At 48.1% G+C, this 16,346-nt stretch overlaps 1 protein-coding gene across 30 annotated transcripts in view; it reads right to left on the reverse strand.

Moving 5' to 3' along the window:
* Mhc (myosin heavy chain) overlaps positions 1-16,346 on the reverse strand; it is a 43,690-nt gene that overhangs the window by 11,385 nt on the left and 15,959 nt on the right. For 7 of the 30 annotated variants that reach the window (XM_089587058.1, XM_089587062.1, XM_089587057.1 and 4 more), the window contains exons 10-19: positions 13,717-13,820; positions 12,845-13,102; positions 12,494-12,643; positions 11,636-11,806; positions 9,440-9,619; positions 8,817-8,970; positions 8,476-8,525; positions 7,055-7,142; positions 3,459-3,576; positions 2,248-2,368 (exon numbers count right to left, since the gene is read on the reverse strand). In XM_089587058.1, coding sequence (XP_089443184.1) covers positions 2,248-2,368; positions 3,459-3,576; positions 7,055-7,142; positions 8,476-8,525; positions 8,817-8,970; positions 9,440-9,619; positions 11,636-11,806; positions 12,494-12,643; positions 12,845-13,102; positions 13,717-13,820 — 1,394 coding nt within the window. Of the gene's footprint in view, positions 1-534; positions 656-1,177; positions 1,299-2,247; positions 2,369-3,458; positions 3,577-4,299; positions 4,388-5,150; positions 5,239-7,054; positions 7,143-8,475; positions 8,526-8,816; positions 8,971-9,439; positions 9,620-11,073; positions 11,245-11,635; positions 11,807-12,493; positions 12,644-12,844; positions 13,103-13,716; positions 13,821-15,003; positions 15,108-16,346 lie in introns of all 30 variants that reach the window. The other 23 variants (XM_089587069.1, XM_089587079.1, XM_089587063.1 and 20 more) reach the window with 18 other exon arrangements.

Genomic DNA, 16,346 nt, shown 5'->3' on the forward strand with positions numbered 1-16,346 from the left:
CATCCAAGGTTTACAGCAAAATGACATTCGCGAGATAAATTCCAAGCCGCCAATTTTTAGCGATAATATTTCATTGAGGCCGAATTCATTTCTTGCTCAAAAATATGCCGAAGAAAGCGGCGCTTTTCGATTCAAAGCATTCACTTTTTAAAGAGGGCTCACAAAGCAGCATCCAGGTTGTGACTGTTCTTTCAAATTTCAACATGGCCAATACAAATATAGTTTTTCCTCTAAAATCACTCGCCTGTCACTCTATGGTTTTAACTTTTTTCTATACAACTGGAAATTCAGTGAACTACCTGCATGTACGGTACTTTCGTAATCAGTGCACCGAGTCAATATATGCGGCTTTTGGCGGCTACTCTAAATAAAAACGACACAGAACAATAAACAAAAGGGTGCTTCACACAACTGACAGAAATGCAGGAAGGAACAGAGGGGGGTGAGAAAAAGTGAGGGAGTGAGAAAGAGCGCCTCCAGGGGTGGCAACAACCAAGGGGGGGGGGGGGGGGGGAGCAGGGGGAACTGACGTACCTTGGTGAATCCGAGCCGATACTCGCCCTCGTCTTGTTTGATGGCGTCCAGCAGCTTCTCAGTGGCGGCGCGAGCGTCCACGAAGCCTTTGGGGAGCGCGTTAGGGGCAAGGATGGCGTATCTACAGGGCAGGTGGGGGTGGTGCGTAACAGGAGGAAGGGCTCAGATTGGTGTGCACAACCAAAGCCGGAGGAACGGGCGCAGGCTCAGCTCCGTCAGTCGTACATCCAACTCTCGAACCAATAGATACCGAAAGTTCTTTCCTCTCTGAATGCGCTACAAATGCGCAGCTCTGCTAACGTTTAGAGGAAGTATAAGCGTGGACACCGAAGTGGTGTTTGTTTAGAGGCATAATGTATAGGATACTCTTCTATGATTTGGATGAAACTGAAGGCCCCAGCGACGCCCTACCCGACGTCGGGTACAAGGACGGAACAAAGCCCGGCCGCCATTGCCGTTGCATCGTTGTACGTAGTGACCTGAAGTGTTAGCTGGCAAGCTTAAAAGCAACGGGCTGGCGGTAAGCGGCTGGTGATGCTCTCAGGAATGAAGGAACTGTGTGCGAGAGCTTGGGTGTTGTCATCGGGAGAGCAGCAGAGGCGAGCGAAACAGCAGACAAGGACAGGGCCACCGCAGGGCATACCTTATCTTGTCCATAGCGGTATTCGAGCTCGTCAATTTTGGTGTGTTTCATAATTATCGCCGTCGCTTGTTTCCCGTCGATGAAGTAGTCCGGAAGCTCACCGCAGGCAAGGATGCCGTATCTAGGACCGCAAAAGGTCCAAGCCACATTGATGCAGCGCACGTGGTCTCCGCTAGGAGCGCTCACTTTTGTGGCACAATCCCACGCGAGTTTCGTTAGTGAAACGATCGAGCGACACTACTTTGCACGTTAACTGCTAATCGAAGCTTACGGAGAAAACAACTGTTTGAAAGAACTCGTCGTTTTAAGCCGACAAACGTTCTTTGCTTGAGTTTTGTCAATGCCTTAGTACTATTCCAGTTTAGGGGAAAGTGATTCTCGCAGTAACGCTTGGCGGCAAGTGGGGTAACGGATCATGACCGTGCTAAAAAGTGCACATGCCCCAGAAGCAAAGGCGGGCTCAAAATAACAGGCACGGTCTGGAAAAAGGCATGAGTTGGTAAAGGGCGGGAACTATACAGCCAGAGGGGAAAAAAAGCCTCGGGTTGCATGGGGGAAAAAAAGTGGCGCCTTTTATCGGCGTTGGGTGGGAAAGGATAGGCACGCAAGAAGGGGGTAGTTTGAAGTGGCGTTCAAAAATTGACGAACTTACCCCATTGTTCGGAAAAAAAGCCTCGCTGTCGGGTGGACTGTCTCGGTTAAATATATGGGGGCTCGTGACTAGGACAGGGGGGTATGGCGTGCGTTTTTTCAAGTATTGGGGGGGTTTTCACTACGGGTTTCATTCGGACACAACTCGCGCCTGTACTGGTGCAGTTCGCCTATAGTTTAGGACTCTTTTTTTATCTGAGTACAAGGCACAGAGGCACGCCGCGTGTGGACCATCAGTGCATGTCGACCCACATGCGGCACCTTGTTGCCGAAAGATGGCAGTAGCCATAGGGGCTAGGCCTACGCAAATGCGGCATAATCGCCGCTGATGCTCCTCCTACGGGCGAAAGCTGCACGATACAGGGTCGGTTGGTTGGGTTTGGGGCGGGTTTGGGCCTTATTTTCCTCCGAGTACATGCCTTGCTGTGTCCGAAGCGGAAATCGTTGGTATCGAGCTGAATGGCCTCGATGACCTTTTCGGCGCAGTGTTTGGCATCAACGAAACCCTTGGGGACGGCGTTGGGAGCCAAGATCGTGTATCTGGTCGAAAACAGTGAGCCAACATGAGGATTTCAGCGTACGACAGAGGGTGGTCATGGCGTAAGGGAAGCTCGCTCCGTCTTCGCCACCTTAAGCCTAATACGCGGACTAGTATTGTCCACAACACTGACCACCCGAGGGCCATTATCTGCACTATCGGAAGCCAAAGCGAAAGTCAGACAAAACAAAACATAATGCGTGGCAAAACCAAAAAAAGATAGCGTCGTTGTGAGAGAACTGCCGGAAGCGGCAAGCGCTCGTACGCACACGTGCACCCGTCGATGAAAACACAAGAAAATTGCCAACAAGCGCTTGCTAGATGACCTGCTATGTTGTCTTTGGGAAACCGGCAATGCAGTCAAGAATAAAGACTTCTCGTCGCGAAAACATTTGCAATTGTTTGCAAATCACAACAAAAAATTTTGAATATGACTACAAGCTTTTTTTTTAACCGTACAGATCTTTTAGATTCTGCTGTTATTATCACTGATGCCGGTGTTCCGCCAAACATGATGAAGAGTACCTGCAGCTCTAAGCTGTAACAATCAGTCATTTGTTCTGTGCGCGCGGTAGCACTTAAGAGGTGGCATTGACAATATTTGAACACTGTTCAGGAAGTCATGAGAAATGTGCAGCAAGCTATATTTAAGCACTCGGTCACAAAAATAAAATTATGGTTCGAATTCTAGCTTTTCCACTCTGGTGGTATTTCAGTTCATCGTTCGGGGGTGAACGGCGTAATTAAATTCAAAAAATGAGGGGGATGCACACAAAACTAAATAATTATTAACAAGTCGAACAAATCACTTCAACAACAAAGGCTTCCCAGTTTTGGGTACATCGCGTACACTTCTCAGCGAATGACCCTCTGGCTCTAAATTTACATTCCATTCATCAGTCCGTGTTCGTATTTTTTCAGGTACTAAGTTTCAGAAATACAGAGTACAATGTTAAAACAAAGCAACCCCTACGTTAAACGCCACTATCTTTAAAGTTAACCGCAAAAACTGGCAAATGAGTTAAGTTGCTTCCTAAATACAGACGGTCAATTGACAATCTTCGCACTTGATCGATGCCTGAGTGTTCTTACCGCTGCTTGAAGTCGGGGTAGATCATCCTGTTGGGGAAGCCCTTTCGGCAGATACGGATGCCTTCAAGCACACCGTTGCAAGTGAGCTGATGCATGACAAGATGAGAGTCGATGACGCCTGCGGACACACAGCAGATGGTCAGTCTACTGCGTTTGGCAGATTTCCCAACCACTTGTCATACCGCTGAAAATCAAGCGCTACACATACAACCGAAGTGCACACCGACATAGTGAATAATGACTACACAACTTGCATGTTTCCATCTTGACCAACGTCTACGTGACAATATTCCTAAACACTCTCGTGAAACTGAAGGGTAGAAGCCTAAAATTTACTAGGTCAATAAATGATGACGGCCAAGAAATCTGCGAATGGAAACAATAATGTCTATTACTCCTGTTTTTCAGGCTTTGTTAGAATAGTGCTTTTGCGATAATTTGCAACATTTTTGGTTTATACGATGCACCTTCCTTCGTTTGAGACTCATATCTCTCGAGTTAAAGAGCACCAGCGAGCTTTCTTCTGTATGTACTTTTACTTCTTGTTTACGGTGGCGGTGAGAAATGTACAGAAATTGTTTTGTCGTCAGATAGCTTTTAAAGAACAGGCTTTCAGAGAGGAGCTTTTATTGATCTCCTCAATGTACGTTATGCTGGCTACCTTTACAGGTATCTTGATATCTTTACATTTTGCGCGGACATTTCTTTTTGCCGACAAAGCGCTAATGAGAACGGCTTCAGTGGATGTAAAAAAAGGCATTTTTACATTCTCTGAGGCTTTCGCCATCCATAAAAAGAATAGAGAGATAAAAAGAGAAGGTTCTGGGCGGGATCTATTTACCTGGGGACTTGGTTTCGTTCGGAATGATACAGCGGACAAAGTGGGGGGAAGTGCTATTCAGGGTTGCCATCAGCTTGTTCAACTGTTCCTGTGGGTCATCAGTGCAGGGCAGAGGGTTAGGCGTGACACAAGAAAAAAAAAACGCTGTGCGCATGGTGGAGACCGCACCTGTGTCGTGGGGTGTGAGACCTGGGTTCGGGGGGTGTGGGGTCTGACGGCGTGTGGTGGATGTGGGGCCGATCGTACGTGGTTGGGTGTGGGGCCGATCGTACGTGGTGGGTGTGGGGCCGATGTTGGGTGTGGGGGGCGAAGTGTGGTGGACGACATGCGACGCGAACAGCCGGTTTCTGCCTTACACGAGGCGATTTGTCCTAAGCCTGAAAACCACGACTGCCTGCTTCTGCTTTGCCAATGTGAACCTGCTGTCTGCGGGCAAAGATAATTGCCAGTGACACTGCCATCGTCAGTGCCAAAGAAAATATTTTGCGAATGAAATGTCGACGCAGCGTGCATATCGCTGTATTCTTGCCAGATTCAGTCGCCGGTTTGTAGCCACTAGTGTCGTGTACTCAGCGATGTTAAAAATAAAAGCCTGCATATTTTCTCCAGCAGCAACTGCAATGTTTATGGTGCAGCCGTATAGAAATCGGGAACCGTAAAGGAGCACATGATTTTCACAGCCCGACAATAAACTTGTTAACGGTTAATTTGCTCCTTTAGGGGCTACTCCACGGGGGCGAGTGAAACCGGCTGCGTCTCGGCGGGACAGTGGGTCGCGAGTCGGGCTCACAAGGGGGACTGTAGTGTGGGTTTTTCATTCATCGGGCCGTGGGGCTTGAGTCGTGTCTTACATGGCTGCTTGAACTCGTTGGGAATGATGCACCGCACGAAGTGTGGATGAGTGCTGTGCAGTGTGGCCATCAGCTTGTTCAGTTGTTCCTTCGCGGTGGAGAAGCGAGCGAAGCAAATGTTAGACACACGCCACGCACACACACCTTCAGCGATCGGAAGCGTATAGATTAAAGCGGGCCGCGGAACGCAACGGCTCAAATTTAGCACCCGTTAGTGACTATAGAAGTGCGAACACGCTGCATACTTTGTACCGTGCAGAGTAATGAAATAAGTTTAAAAGCGTTACACGCATTACCTGGAGACATGTATTAACTTAGATCTGTTGGAATCTTAGGCTGATCAGCACAGCTTCATGCAAAGATATCATTTCTCTTTTTTTTCATTACCAAAGACATAAGCAATAGCCAAGAACGCATGAGGTTTCTAGCAGAAACCTTTAAGCACAAGGCTGCTAGTCAGTAAGCAAACGGGCTCAATAAGCAAATAGAAATTAATGTCAGCACTTTGGTTCATGCGTTTTGCAACTGTCTACTGTGCTGACATAGCTGCCAAGCGTGGAGGCGTTCGAGGGACTCTCCTCCATTTCGGAAACAATCAGAGCTGCAGCGCTCTGGTGTTCAGGCCGGGTGCAGTTTAAAGAACACTCCCGGCCATTTGTCAAGGGTTAGAGACATCCAGCATTCCCACGGGAAAAGTTGATACTAAGTATAGGGTTGAGAGAAAGTTGCAAGGGGGGAGTTTTCTGCAAAAGTCGGAATGGGCAGAGAATCGTGCTTGAATTTGGGTGGAGTCTAGGAGCCACTAAGGTTCTCCAGGAAGGTCCCATGGGAAATACTACAAAACTAGAGGAAAGACCATTTACAGGGGGAGAGAATCGTTTTGGGTACACTACGCGCACATGGATACATTCCTTCAAGGTGCTCTGCAAGGCAAGTATCACTACAGGAAAGAACATTCATAGGAGGAAAGGCTTGCTTTGGGTGGACAATATCTATGTCGGTACATTCATACAAGGTGCATTGCAAGAGAAGTATGGCTACAGGAAAGGGAATTCATAGGAGGATAGACTTGTTTCAGGTGGACAATGGCTACTTAGGTACATTCATAAAAGGTGCATCGCAAGGAGAGTATAATAGTGGGAAACAAGGTATCATTTCTACAGGCAAGGCATACAGGTATGACATACAATAGAAGGACTACACAACACATACTACTTAAGGATTTCGGTTCAGTGCAGTACAGGAGTATCTTGTTTTTTTCACTTTTTTTACAGGACAACTGTGGAAGCTACAGGTAGAGGTAGGATAGAGAAACTACAGAGAGAGAAATATAAAGTGAAAGGCTGGGTACTAGGCATGCAGAAACACACAAGGAAATGTCCACAGCACGCAGTCGTTCGCGTGCTCCACAAAATGGGCGCTACCTGCTCTTACTAAAGGCATAATGGTGTCCGCATATCTGTCATAGGTGCCTTAGTCATACTCTAAATTGCCACAACACCACCCACGAAAGCCTAATGATATCTTCTAAGGCGTATACGTCTGATTCATTTGGATGCTTCGGGCTACCATGAAGCAGGCTGAAAAAGTACCAGACGTGATTGTAGCTCCATGACCGCAATTTTTCTAAGATGCGTATTCGTGCAGGTTTCAAAGCATTACACAAGTTTCAACACAAATAGATAATCCTCACTGACTTTTATCTAATGGTCACTAACTTGTGCCTCTTCCATATCAGGTGCCAATTTCATGGCACTTGAGCGTAGACGAAGCAAAAATGTTTCGACTTAGTCTGCCACAGCTACAGATGCTGGCGCCATTAAAATTACTCCGCGGCGTGGCGTTCATGTCCGTTTCGGAACCGACTGCGTGCGGGGAGGACGGGAGGGATGGGAACAAAGTACCTGCGGATTTGGTTTCGTTGGGAATGATGCATCGAACAAAGTGGGGCTGCGTCGAGCGCAGGGTGGTCATGAGCTTGTTCAGTTGCTCCTACGTAGAGACAGGGGATGGAGTCATGCCGCTCATGCGAGGGGCTCCGGAGGGCCACGCGAGCACGTGACCCAGTGCGCAGAATAAATGGCCTTCGCCAGCTTCCGCTGTATCCGTATCCGTTAACCATCACTTTTTCTCAAGTTTGTCAAAAGCGTATCAGTGGATTGAAACACTTTCCAAAGTTAAGCCTAATAAACGGTACTACTATAACCTAATTCTTCAGAACAGTGCAAATTTTGTTGCCGTACAAAGACACCGACAGCGAGTAAATTCTTCCAGTGTCAGTGCCAAGCACTGCCTTCACTCATCCGAGAAAATAACAAGTCAGTAATTTCATGGCTTTCGGGGGATACTACGCTCCCTCATTTAAGCAGTCTTTCCCGCCGCCGTAGGTCAGGTGCTCGCGCAGCCAAAGTTGACGAACCTGTAAGAGGCTTGGAGACTCATTAGCAAAGAACTACGAGGATTTTCAGGTATTCAGGTTTACAAGTGCCCATGCATTTGAAGGAACATAGTAACATTAGCCATATGCTACGACGACTACGCAAACAACGCAGTATTCCGTAATCTGCAAGCACAGATTCAATCGTCGTGCAACGGCTAAGTAAGTAGAAGGAAATTCACTATGGCACTGGAAAGCAGAATAGCTGCCTTTTATATAGTGCCGTAAAGGCAGTGGTGGACAAGGTGTGTAGAACGTAATGACGAAGTCGCCGCGCAGGTATCGAATCCGTGCTTGCAGACGAGACGGAGCAGGCGCGAAGCAGCAGCGGATCGGAGCACGCGAGCGAGTCATGCAATTTTTGTGTCCGCATTGTCGTCCGTGTGCTTGGATTTTGTCAGATTCGTGTTCACATCAGTGCGGCGCAGCTACCACCAAAGCGCACAATTCAGCACACAGACACATAGAAAGGGCGAATATTATACAGTTAAAAGAACTCCCCACTGTACGTTTAAAATCAATCACTCGTACAACAGGATTGTAAATATATTGATCAATGATACATCTACATGTGGTAAACAGAACGAATAGGGTTACATATGACAAAGAGCTAACCTTTTTCTGCCTGTTGTACTTTATATGTCTTCACATTTCGGCGCGTGGGCCAGATTGCTTTAAAACACACTGAGGTATTATTTGTTCGTCAGTAGCGCCCTAAAAGCAGCTTGAGCAGTCGCAAGCTTTGCTTTCACCAGCATTATTAATCGTTTTTTTTTTTACATTAACGACAACTGATTTAAGCACTTTTTCAATACTACTTGATGGTTCACAACAGGAGATGCTCAGAGCAAGGTTGAGCTGCCAAGCAAACGAGATGCATGTACTTACCCTGTACAGACCGGACACAGTCTGGAAGCCAGAACCCTTCTTGCGACCACCTGAAAGGCAACAGTCACAAGTGTAAGACCCTGTATTTTTCCGGCTTTTCTTTTTTTTGCGGCAAACTGCTCTAGCATCTATATTTTCAGCAAATCCTGCGGCGAGACGTCGCTGTTAATTCAGTATGACTACGGTTTCAAGATGTTACATTGTTGAGCTCAAAGTTGCGCGTCGAGAATATGAAGAAAAAGTATGACATTTGGCAGGAGCCAAATGCTGCCGTCTGCAGCAGCGGCGACGTTAAAAATGTATCCCTAGGCAATGGTTCCAGATGCAAAGCTCGCTCGTACCCTTTCCACCCTTGTCGTCGCCACCGCCAAGGCCGGGGTGGTCTTCGAAGATGGCCTGCAGAAGCGCGTTGGAGCCCTTCTTGAACTGGTCAACCACACAGTCGTTGAGGGGGTCCTTGTTCTTCTCGAGCCAGCCAGTGAGGTTGTAAGGCACCTGGGCATCGACAGGGAGTCCAGCTGTTAATGCCTCGAAAGGTTTCTACTTCTACGTGGTTTCTTCTTTGTGTTAAGCGGCCTGGGAGAGGTTTTCCGTGAAATGTGATTCTTTTGCACGGATCTGCTTGGTTTGGCTTCGTTCATTGGGGTTTAACGTCTCAAAGCGACTAAGGTTTTGAGGGACGCCGTAGTGAATGGTTTCGGAAATTTCTACCACTTGGGGTTCTTTAACGTGAACTGACATCACACACTACATGGGCCTCTAGAGTCTGCGTAACACCGGTCACTGTTTTATATTAGTACACATGCACTTTGTTCTGAACACATTGGGCCCTCGCACATGAATGGTGTGCAAATCGCACGGATTGTGAAGACGCATGCTAGTCTTCTGAGTTGTATCTGGCTAGTCTGAAGACAAGATACGATTGTAATCTGTGTCAAGAGGGGTAATGAAATGGGGTACGCACAGTGCCGGCATAGTGGACGATGGCGAAGTGAGCCTCGGACTGGCCGGGCTTGGGTGGCTTGGGCTTGATGAAGTTGGGCGACTTGCCGAGGTGGTTGGTCTTCAGCTTCTCCTCAAAGGTCTTGTCGCTGGCCTTGGGGAACATAGACTCCTCTTCAAGGATGGAGAGCACACCCATGGGCTGGCGCGCAGGGAAGAGGGAGGGACGATCAAAGAACGCCGAGCTTCTCTACAGCACAGCGCGGCAATTGAATGTTCTGCCTGATTACTGCCATTTAATTTGCGCAATCTGATCAACGCTTTCACCGCGTATGACCACGTGGCGCATGAATAGCATAGTTCGAGGTCAAAATAACAGAACTACGTTTCCTAAGCGAAGAAGCACATTCGAACTGAAGCGATAGGGCAATCAATACGCTGCGATAAATGCTGAAAGTCTTTCCCGTAAGGGAACTTTTCACTTTCAACGATGCACGCCTTATAACCGATACATACTATTAATATTGGACCTACTAAGTATTCTTCGTTAAAGAAAACGTAACAGAGCATTTAAATGTTTCCAAGATTTAAATTCTTACTGCTAGCTGACGAATAAACTGCAAGAAACGTAATCGCAGTCGAGGCAAGAATCTGTGCTTCTGATTTTACAAAACGAAACAAGTAGCAATCCATATGCCGCTGATAAGTAAAAAGAATGCTGAGCAGCATTTCGCATTGAGCAGAAAACCTCATGCCAGCGCAAAGGCCCGCACATGCATATGCGCACTCATATAGCACACTCATATAGCAAACTCGTATTTAAGCCTTGTTAGGACAACAACAAAAAAATTGAAATAAGCGCCAACTTAGAAACTCACAACCAACATAAGAAGCGAACTCTTCAAATCATATTCAGCTGCTGCTGCCACAAAGCCGAAACCTAGCAGTACAACACGCATGAAGTGTAGATTTCAAAGTCCACTCAGGAGGGGTAGTTTCATGCAAAGTACAAAGGGCATTTTCTGTCAGAAAGAGTCAAACATGCTTTGTCAAAGCAAGCGGTTTCTTTGGTGGTGGAGTCTGGGACCATGTGACTGGGACTGTGTGGTCTACTTCATCATCATGCTGAACAAGTGTGGAAAAAAGGTATGGTGGGCGATCTTCTTCTGGGGGTGCACAGAGGGTTCTATGGCCATGTGGTACGGAAGGCACTGATCACGGGTGCATACTAGGTTCATACGCTTGGTGCAAACGTGTAAATCTGGGACATACATTCTTTAATCCGTGTAACGCACAAGGAGCAAAGTAAAATGAGGCTGTGGATTGCAGGCGCGTTTAACTGTTGCTTGCCTCGTTTCACTTCGACCCTGCTGCGTGGCACGGCGATGACCCCACCAGCACAGCTAATTGGCCCAATATCGGTAATGTATCGGCAAAGGCCAGGGACCAAAGCGTAGCCATTTCCAATATTGGGCCCATTACGTGTGCTGCTAAGGGAGTTAGCACGGTGTCTACGTGACAGGAAGGTTCACCATCATCACTACGGCCGAGATACCGACTACGACGGAGGGAAGAGACTTCGAAGTGGGTACGGTACGGGCTCGGTACAGGGTTCCACGAGCTGACAACGTTGGTTTTGGGGGGATGTGGCGTTACCTTCTCAATAAGCTCGATACAAGCTTGGAGATCGAGACCGAAGTCAATGAAGACCCAGTCGATGCCCTCGCGCTTGTACTCTTCTTGCTCCAGAACGAACATGTGGTGGTTGAAGAACTGCTGCAGCTTTTCGTTGGTGAAGTTGATGCAAATTTGCTCGAAGCCGTTGTACTGTTCGCGGTCGGGTGTGTTGGGACAAGTGGCGGATGTTTTGTTTGGAGGGAGGCATCGAGAAAAAAAATGCGGTGGCGGCGGGTGAGAAAGAGAAAAGAAAAAAAGCAGAACATCCGGAGGTTAATTGCGACAAACCAATGGCGTTTATCGGGCCGCCAGCCGCGGAACCATCGGGCGCTTGTGTGGCACTGGTGAGTGCTGGCGCTTTCACGCGCACTGAGTGACTACAAACAAGTAAAGAAAAATGTGCTCAGCTACTGTCTGGTTCAGCGGCTGTCGGCCCCACCGAGGCTTCCGTGTTACGCGACGTTCCTGCCTGCAGCTGCGGAGCTCGTTACGTCAGCGGGCGGCCATACACCACACTAGCGGCTCGGCGACCACTAGTTACCTTCTCAATGAGCTCGATACACGCTTGCAGGTCGAGGCCGAAGTCGATGAATTCCCATTCGATTCCCTCGCGCTTGTACTCTTCTTGCTCAAGAACGAACATGTGATGGTTGAAGAACTGCTGCAGCTTTTCGTTGGTGAAGTTGATGCAGAGCTGCTCAAAGCTATTGAACTGCGAGGGTGAAGGTGGAGGAGGAGAAGGAGGCAAGGGAAAAGGTCTACATCGGGGAACACAAAGGTAATCACCGCCCTACAGCAACGGCACCACTCGCCGATAGACGAAGGCCTTCCGGGGTGAGCCCGTTGCTGTAGCTTCCAGTGGCGACGGGAGCAATGGTGGTCTCTCGGTAACGTTAGGAGAGTTCTGCTCGATACATCTGCCTTGCTTGGTCTTCAGCTCTCTCCCTTCAGACCAGCACTTTTGTTTTTGAATTCATGGATTGTGGGGGGGAGTATAGGGGTCACTATGAAGGAAAGTTTGAAGGGAATGGAGGACGTTTGAGCGAAGTTGCACTTTGCGTCTCGGACGCATTGGTTTAACCTTCGGTGAGCTGAAAGGATGCGTCTAAATGTGCAGCGGTTTATATTATTAGACATAAAACCCCCCTTTCCTAAGCAAATATGTATTTTATGAGTTCCTTACAGGACCTAGGTTACTTTATTAATTTTATAGTTCCTAGCTGGCGATTTTGTAAAGCCGCGAATGCTACTGATATAGAAGTGATTCAACCTCCATGAAGGACGTTGGTATAATCCGCGTCTACGGGACCTGGGAAGCAAATTCTCTGAGCTCTATGAAATGCAGCTTTAAATCCCTGGCGTAAAGCATCAAAAACGACAACAGTGGGGTGCGACTCACGTCGAAGATCTCGAAACCGGCAATATCCAGCACACCAATGAAGTACTGGCGCTTCTGCTTGGTGTCAAGCGTCTCGTTGACACGCTTGACCAGCCACTTGAACAGCCTGTCGAAGATGGCCTTGGACAGGGCGCCCACAGAGGCCGTCACCTGCGGGGAACAGGTTATGAAATTTTTTTAATTGCGCGAAGATGAGATGCAACCAAGAGAGTAGGATTTGGTTTAACGCAACTTCCCTATGTTTTCCGTTACTATGGAGGGTTACATAGACAAGGTTGTAAGGATATATGGCACTAGCCGGAATGGCAGATTGCACCGACGAAGGAAGAGAGCGGACCGCAAGTGCCGTACCTGTGTGATGTTCCTGCCCTGGGTGACGAACTCCGTGCCGACCTTGATGCGCGGCTTGAGCAGGTTCTTGTAGAGGTCAGCGGCGTTGAGACCCAGAAGGTGGGCCACACGCTCGCCTTCCTCGGTGCCGTCGGCCTCGGCCTGCTCTTCTCGGGGCCTCTGCTTGAACTTCAGGCAGCCGAAGTGCATCACGGCCGCCGTAACCTTGTAGATGTTCTCTTTCTCCTCGTCCGTGAAGCCCAACACGTCGAAGGCAGTCTGCGAGTCACACGCCAGAGTTTGCTTTCCGGTACTCTCACACCGTCACGAAGTAAGGCTCCGTACAAGACGCCAACTTGCGGTGACTACGTAATCTTTAACTAAGAGCAAATTCAGGCACTGGCTACTCGTCACTAACCTACGTTATCGGTCAAAATTTGGAGGAAACAAGTTTCATATTGTAGCGGCTGGAAACACTCGGCTTACTGTGAAAACATGCTTCGCATTTGTTAAGGACCGCGCAGTTACTCGAGCAAAGCGCTTAACTTGTGCATAGATTTTATTCCATGAGGAAACAATCTTTAGTCATATTCGAATAAGTACTCAAGTAGTTCGCCTTCATAGGAATAGGTAGAAATGTACGGTGATAAGTTATCCAGTCGAGTTAAATACTAAAAGTTAAGAACTCGGTGCTTGACACAACTAATATCGTTCGTCGATAAAAGCCTGGAAAGCTCCAGAAGTACAGAACTTTTCCTCTATCGAGCGTTCAAGAACAAAATACCGGCACTCTAGATGAGAGAAGAATGATGAAAGAAAAGGAAAGTGATGAGCATGACGTGATTTCGGAAAGGGGGTGGGGGGTGAGGGAGGGAAGGAGAAGAGCTACTCACGTCGGTGACCTGGAACTCTTCGGCGTCGTCAACGCCGGGGATGCTAGTCTTACCCTGGGACACGAAATGGTAGTCGTTGATGTTGTTGGAAAGCAGCAGCTTTTCTGGAATGGCAAGGAACAGGCGCGGGGAGGTCGCAGAGCTGCGCTTCGAGAACGACCTTCCCGAGCGTCCACTGCGATACCGCAACGCAGACGCCAGCCTAGCTTGGTCGCTCGGTTCCAGCTGACCATGTTAGCCGCGGCGCACTGAAACTTGCTCGGCGCTCTAGGACCTAAAGCTGAACCTCAAAGATGGGCGTTGGTTCGCTTTAATCTGAATTCTCTAGTGATAAAAATTTGCTCTGCTACGGGCCGAAGCATTCGGTTTCCGACGGATTCGCTACGGCAACGTTTATCCTGTCTCTCCGGAAGTCATCAAGCAAGCGTGCGTGGAGAAGACCGTGGAAAGCGACAACGCAGTGCGAATCCTAGCTATTGGTGGTCACTGGTCTGTTTCTTCACTGTAATCGGAACGCATAATTAAGCTATCTTGAAACGAAAAGCGGGCGAAGGGTAGAACTTACGCAAGGTTCCTGCACTAACGACGACCGCGATTAGCTGCGATACGCTATGACCACGCCAGCCTTCGGCGTGTTGTGAGGTATATTCCAGCACAACAATTTGCAATAGCGCTCGGGACAAAACTATAATGTCTTGAAGAGGGAACGTCCCACGTAGTGGTGCGTAGGCTTGAAGCTATCCGCAATCTGGCCTGTTGGTAGCTAAGCTCCACGGTGGGAGGAACGGGGCAGTGAAGACTACATGAAAGGGTGTGGTTCTGCAGTCTCTGGGGGTTGTCTGGGTGCTCGGATCGAAACGGTGGGGCTGTGTCTGAGTGCGCCTTCAGAAGTGCTGAACGGCCTTCTTTCCACAGCCAGTTAAAGCCACTGAGGCAGTAAACAGGGCCGCCCCTTCGGAATGCCTATCACATAACCTTTATTGTGCCTTTTAAAGCCGAGGTATGTTTTTACGAAAGCTTCGGGGGTGCCATAGAACATCTGATCTGAATGCTAGGGGCACAGGGGCGGTAGTTGAAAGCCATCCAGCACCCTAAAGGCGAGTACCAGAGCTGGTTGAGGGCCGTGCGTGAGTGGGTCTGCTAGAGTGGGTGGTTGTGGTGGCACAGAGTGGTGGTACAGAGTGGTCGTAGAGAGTGGCGGAAGAGAGCGGTGGTGAAGAGGTATAGACAGATCTGGGATGATGGGATCCATGGCCGTGACCTGTGTTGTGTGGCCGTGCTACTCACGTCGGTGGCGAGGGCTTCTTCGCCATCATCCACGCCGGGAATCTCAGTTTTACCCTGAGACACGAAGTGATACTCGTGGATGTCGTCTGAGAGCAGCAGTTTCTCTGTGTTTCAGAAAGGAAGCAGCAGGCACCAAAAAAAAAAAAAAACGTGAAGCTCATAAGAAAAAGCAGCCAGCAGCTGAGCGCTTCCGCAAGCCACACGTGTTAGGTCCAGCCCATGGGCCAAGCCCGACCAAAACGCTGAATGGGTAAGTTTCAGCCGCCAGCCTCAGCGTAGGAATAGAAGAAAAATATTCGGCTAAAATTACTCTTTTTTTATCGGAACAATTCCTGGGAACAATTCATTGTTTACAGCCTAGTTCTTTTTAAAGCCAGAAATTATTTTCCTTTCATTTACACCTGGGCATATCTAGTCCTTCCTGCAAGGTGGGGCATACTTCCGTGTCCTGTTGCACCTTAACACCCATTAAGTAGTAAAGTTGCTGAACATGATAATTTGATCTGTCCTATTGTCTTGCCTTTATCAGAGGTCAATTCTAGCATTCCTTAAATTTGTTGCCGAACTGTCACTCTTAGTCAAGAATGACAAGTACCAAAGGCGTTATAAAATCAGTGCCTGATTATAAACTAACTTTGGCAGGTACCAAAGGCGTTGCCAAATCAGTGCCTGATTATAAACTGACTTTGGCTGAAAAAGTATCATTTGACTGCTTTGGCTGAACGGCAGAGACGAAGTTTCAGAGGCCACTTGGCTGAGAAATTACGGCCGCTGATTACTTGCACACTGCACTCGATTCTAACTGGATGCTTGTAAAGATGTCGCCGTTCTTGGCATATCTGGCCCCAGAAGCAATGCTCTCACTTATTTCTTAACATGTCAGTTCACAGCAACACTACACAAGAGACTTTTTACTCATAAAGCACGAAAAAGCATGTTGGCAAAGCATAATAATAAATCATAAATCAGTAAGAAACTTCAAAATCATGCAGTGTAGACGGCGCATTTCACTCTGTCATAATAAAGCGCACGCATATCACACATGTTACAATTCCGCATAAAAACAATAAAGAAACAATATAAAGCAACTAGGTAATTTTTGTCAACGCATCAAGCAATGCAAGTGCGGAAAGCGTGCCTAAGAAGCGGTAAAAAAAATGCTTGCCTCCGTTTCTTCGGATTAAAAGCATGTTTTGCGCAGCATTTACCGAAAATCGCAGTGAAGGCGGCCCGCAAATCTGCTGTGCTTGTATTAGCTTTCTTGATATTGCAGTGCTCAGCTCAAAGCATGTGAGTCTTCCCGCATTAGGCTTGTATCCGGTACAGTAATGTAGTTCTGTGCT

Source organism: Amblyomma mixtum, chromosome 4, assembly GCF_055824585.1.
Source record: "Amblyomma mixtum isolate Tamu chromosome 4, ASM5582458v1, whole genome shotgun sequence".
In the NCBI taxonomy this organism is placed as follows: Eukaryota; Metazoa; Arthropoda; class Arachnida; order Ixodida; family Ixodidae; genus Amblyomma; species Amblyomma mixtum.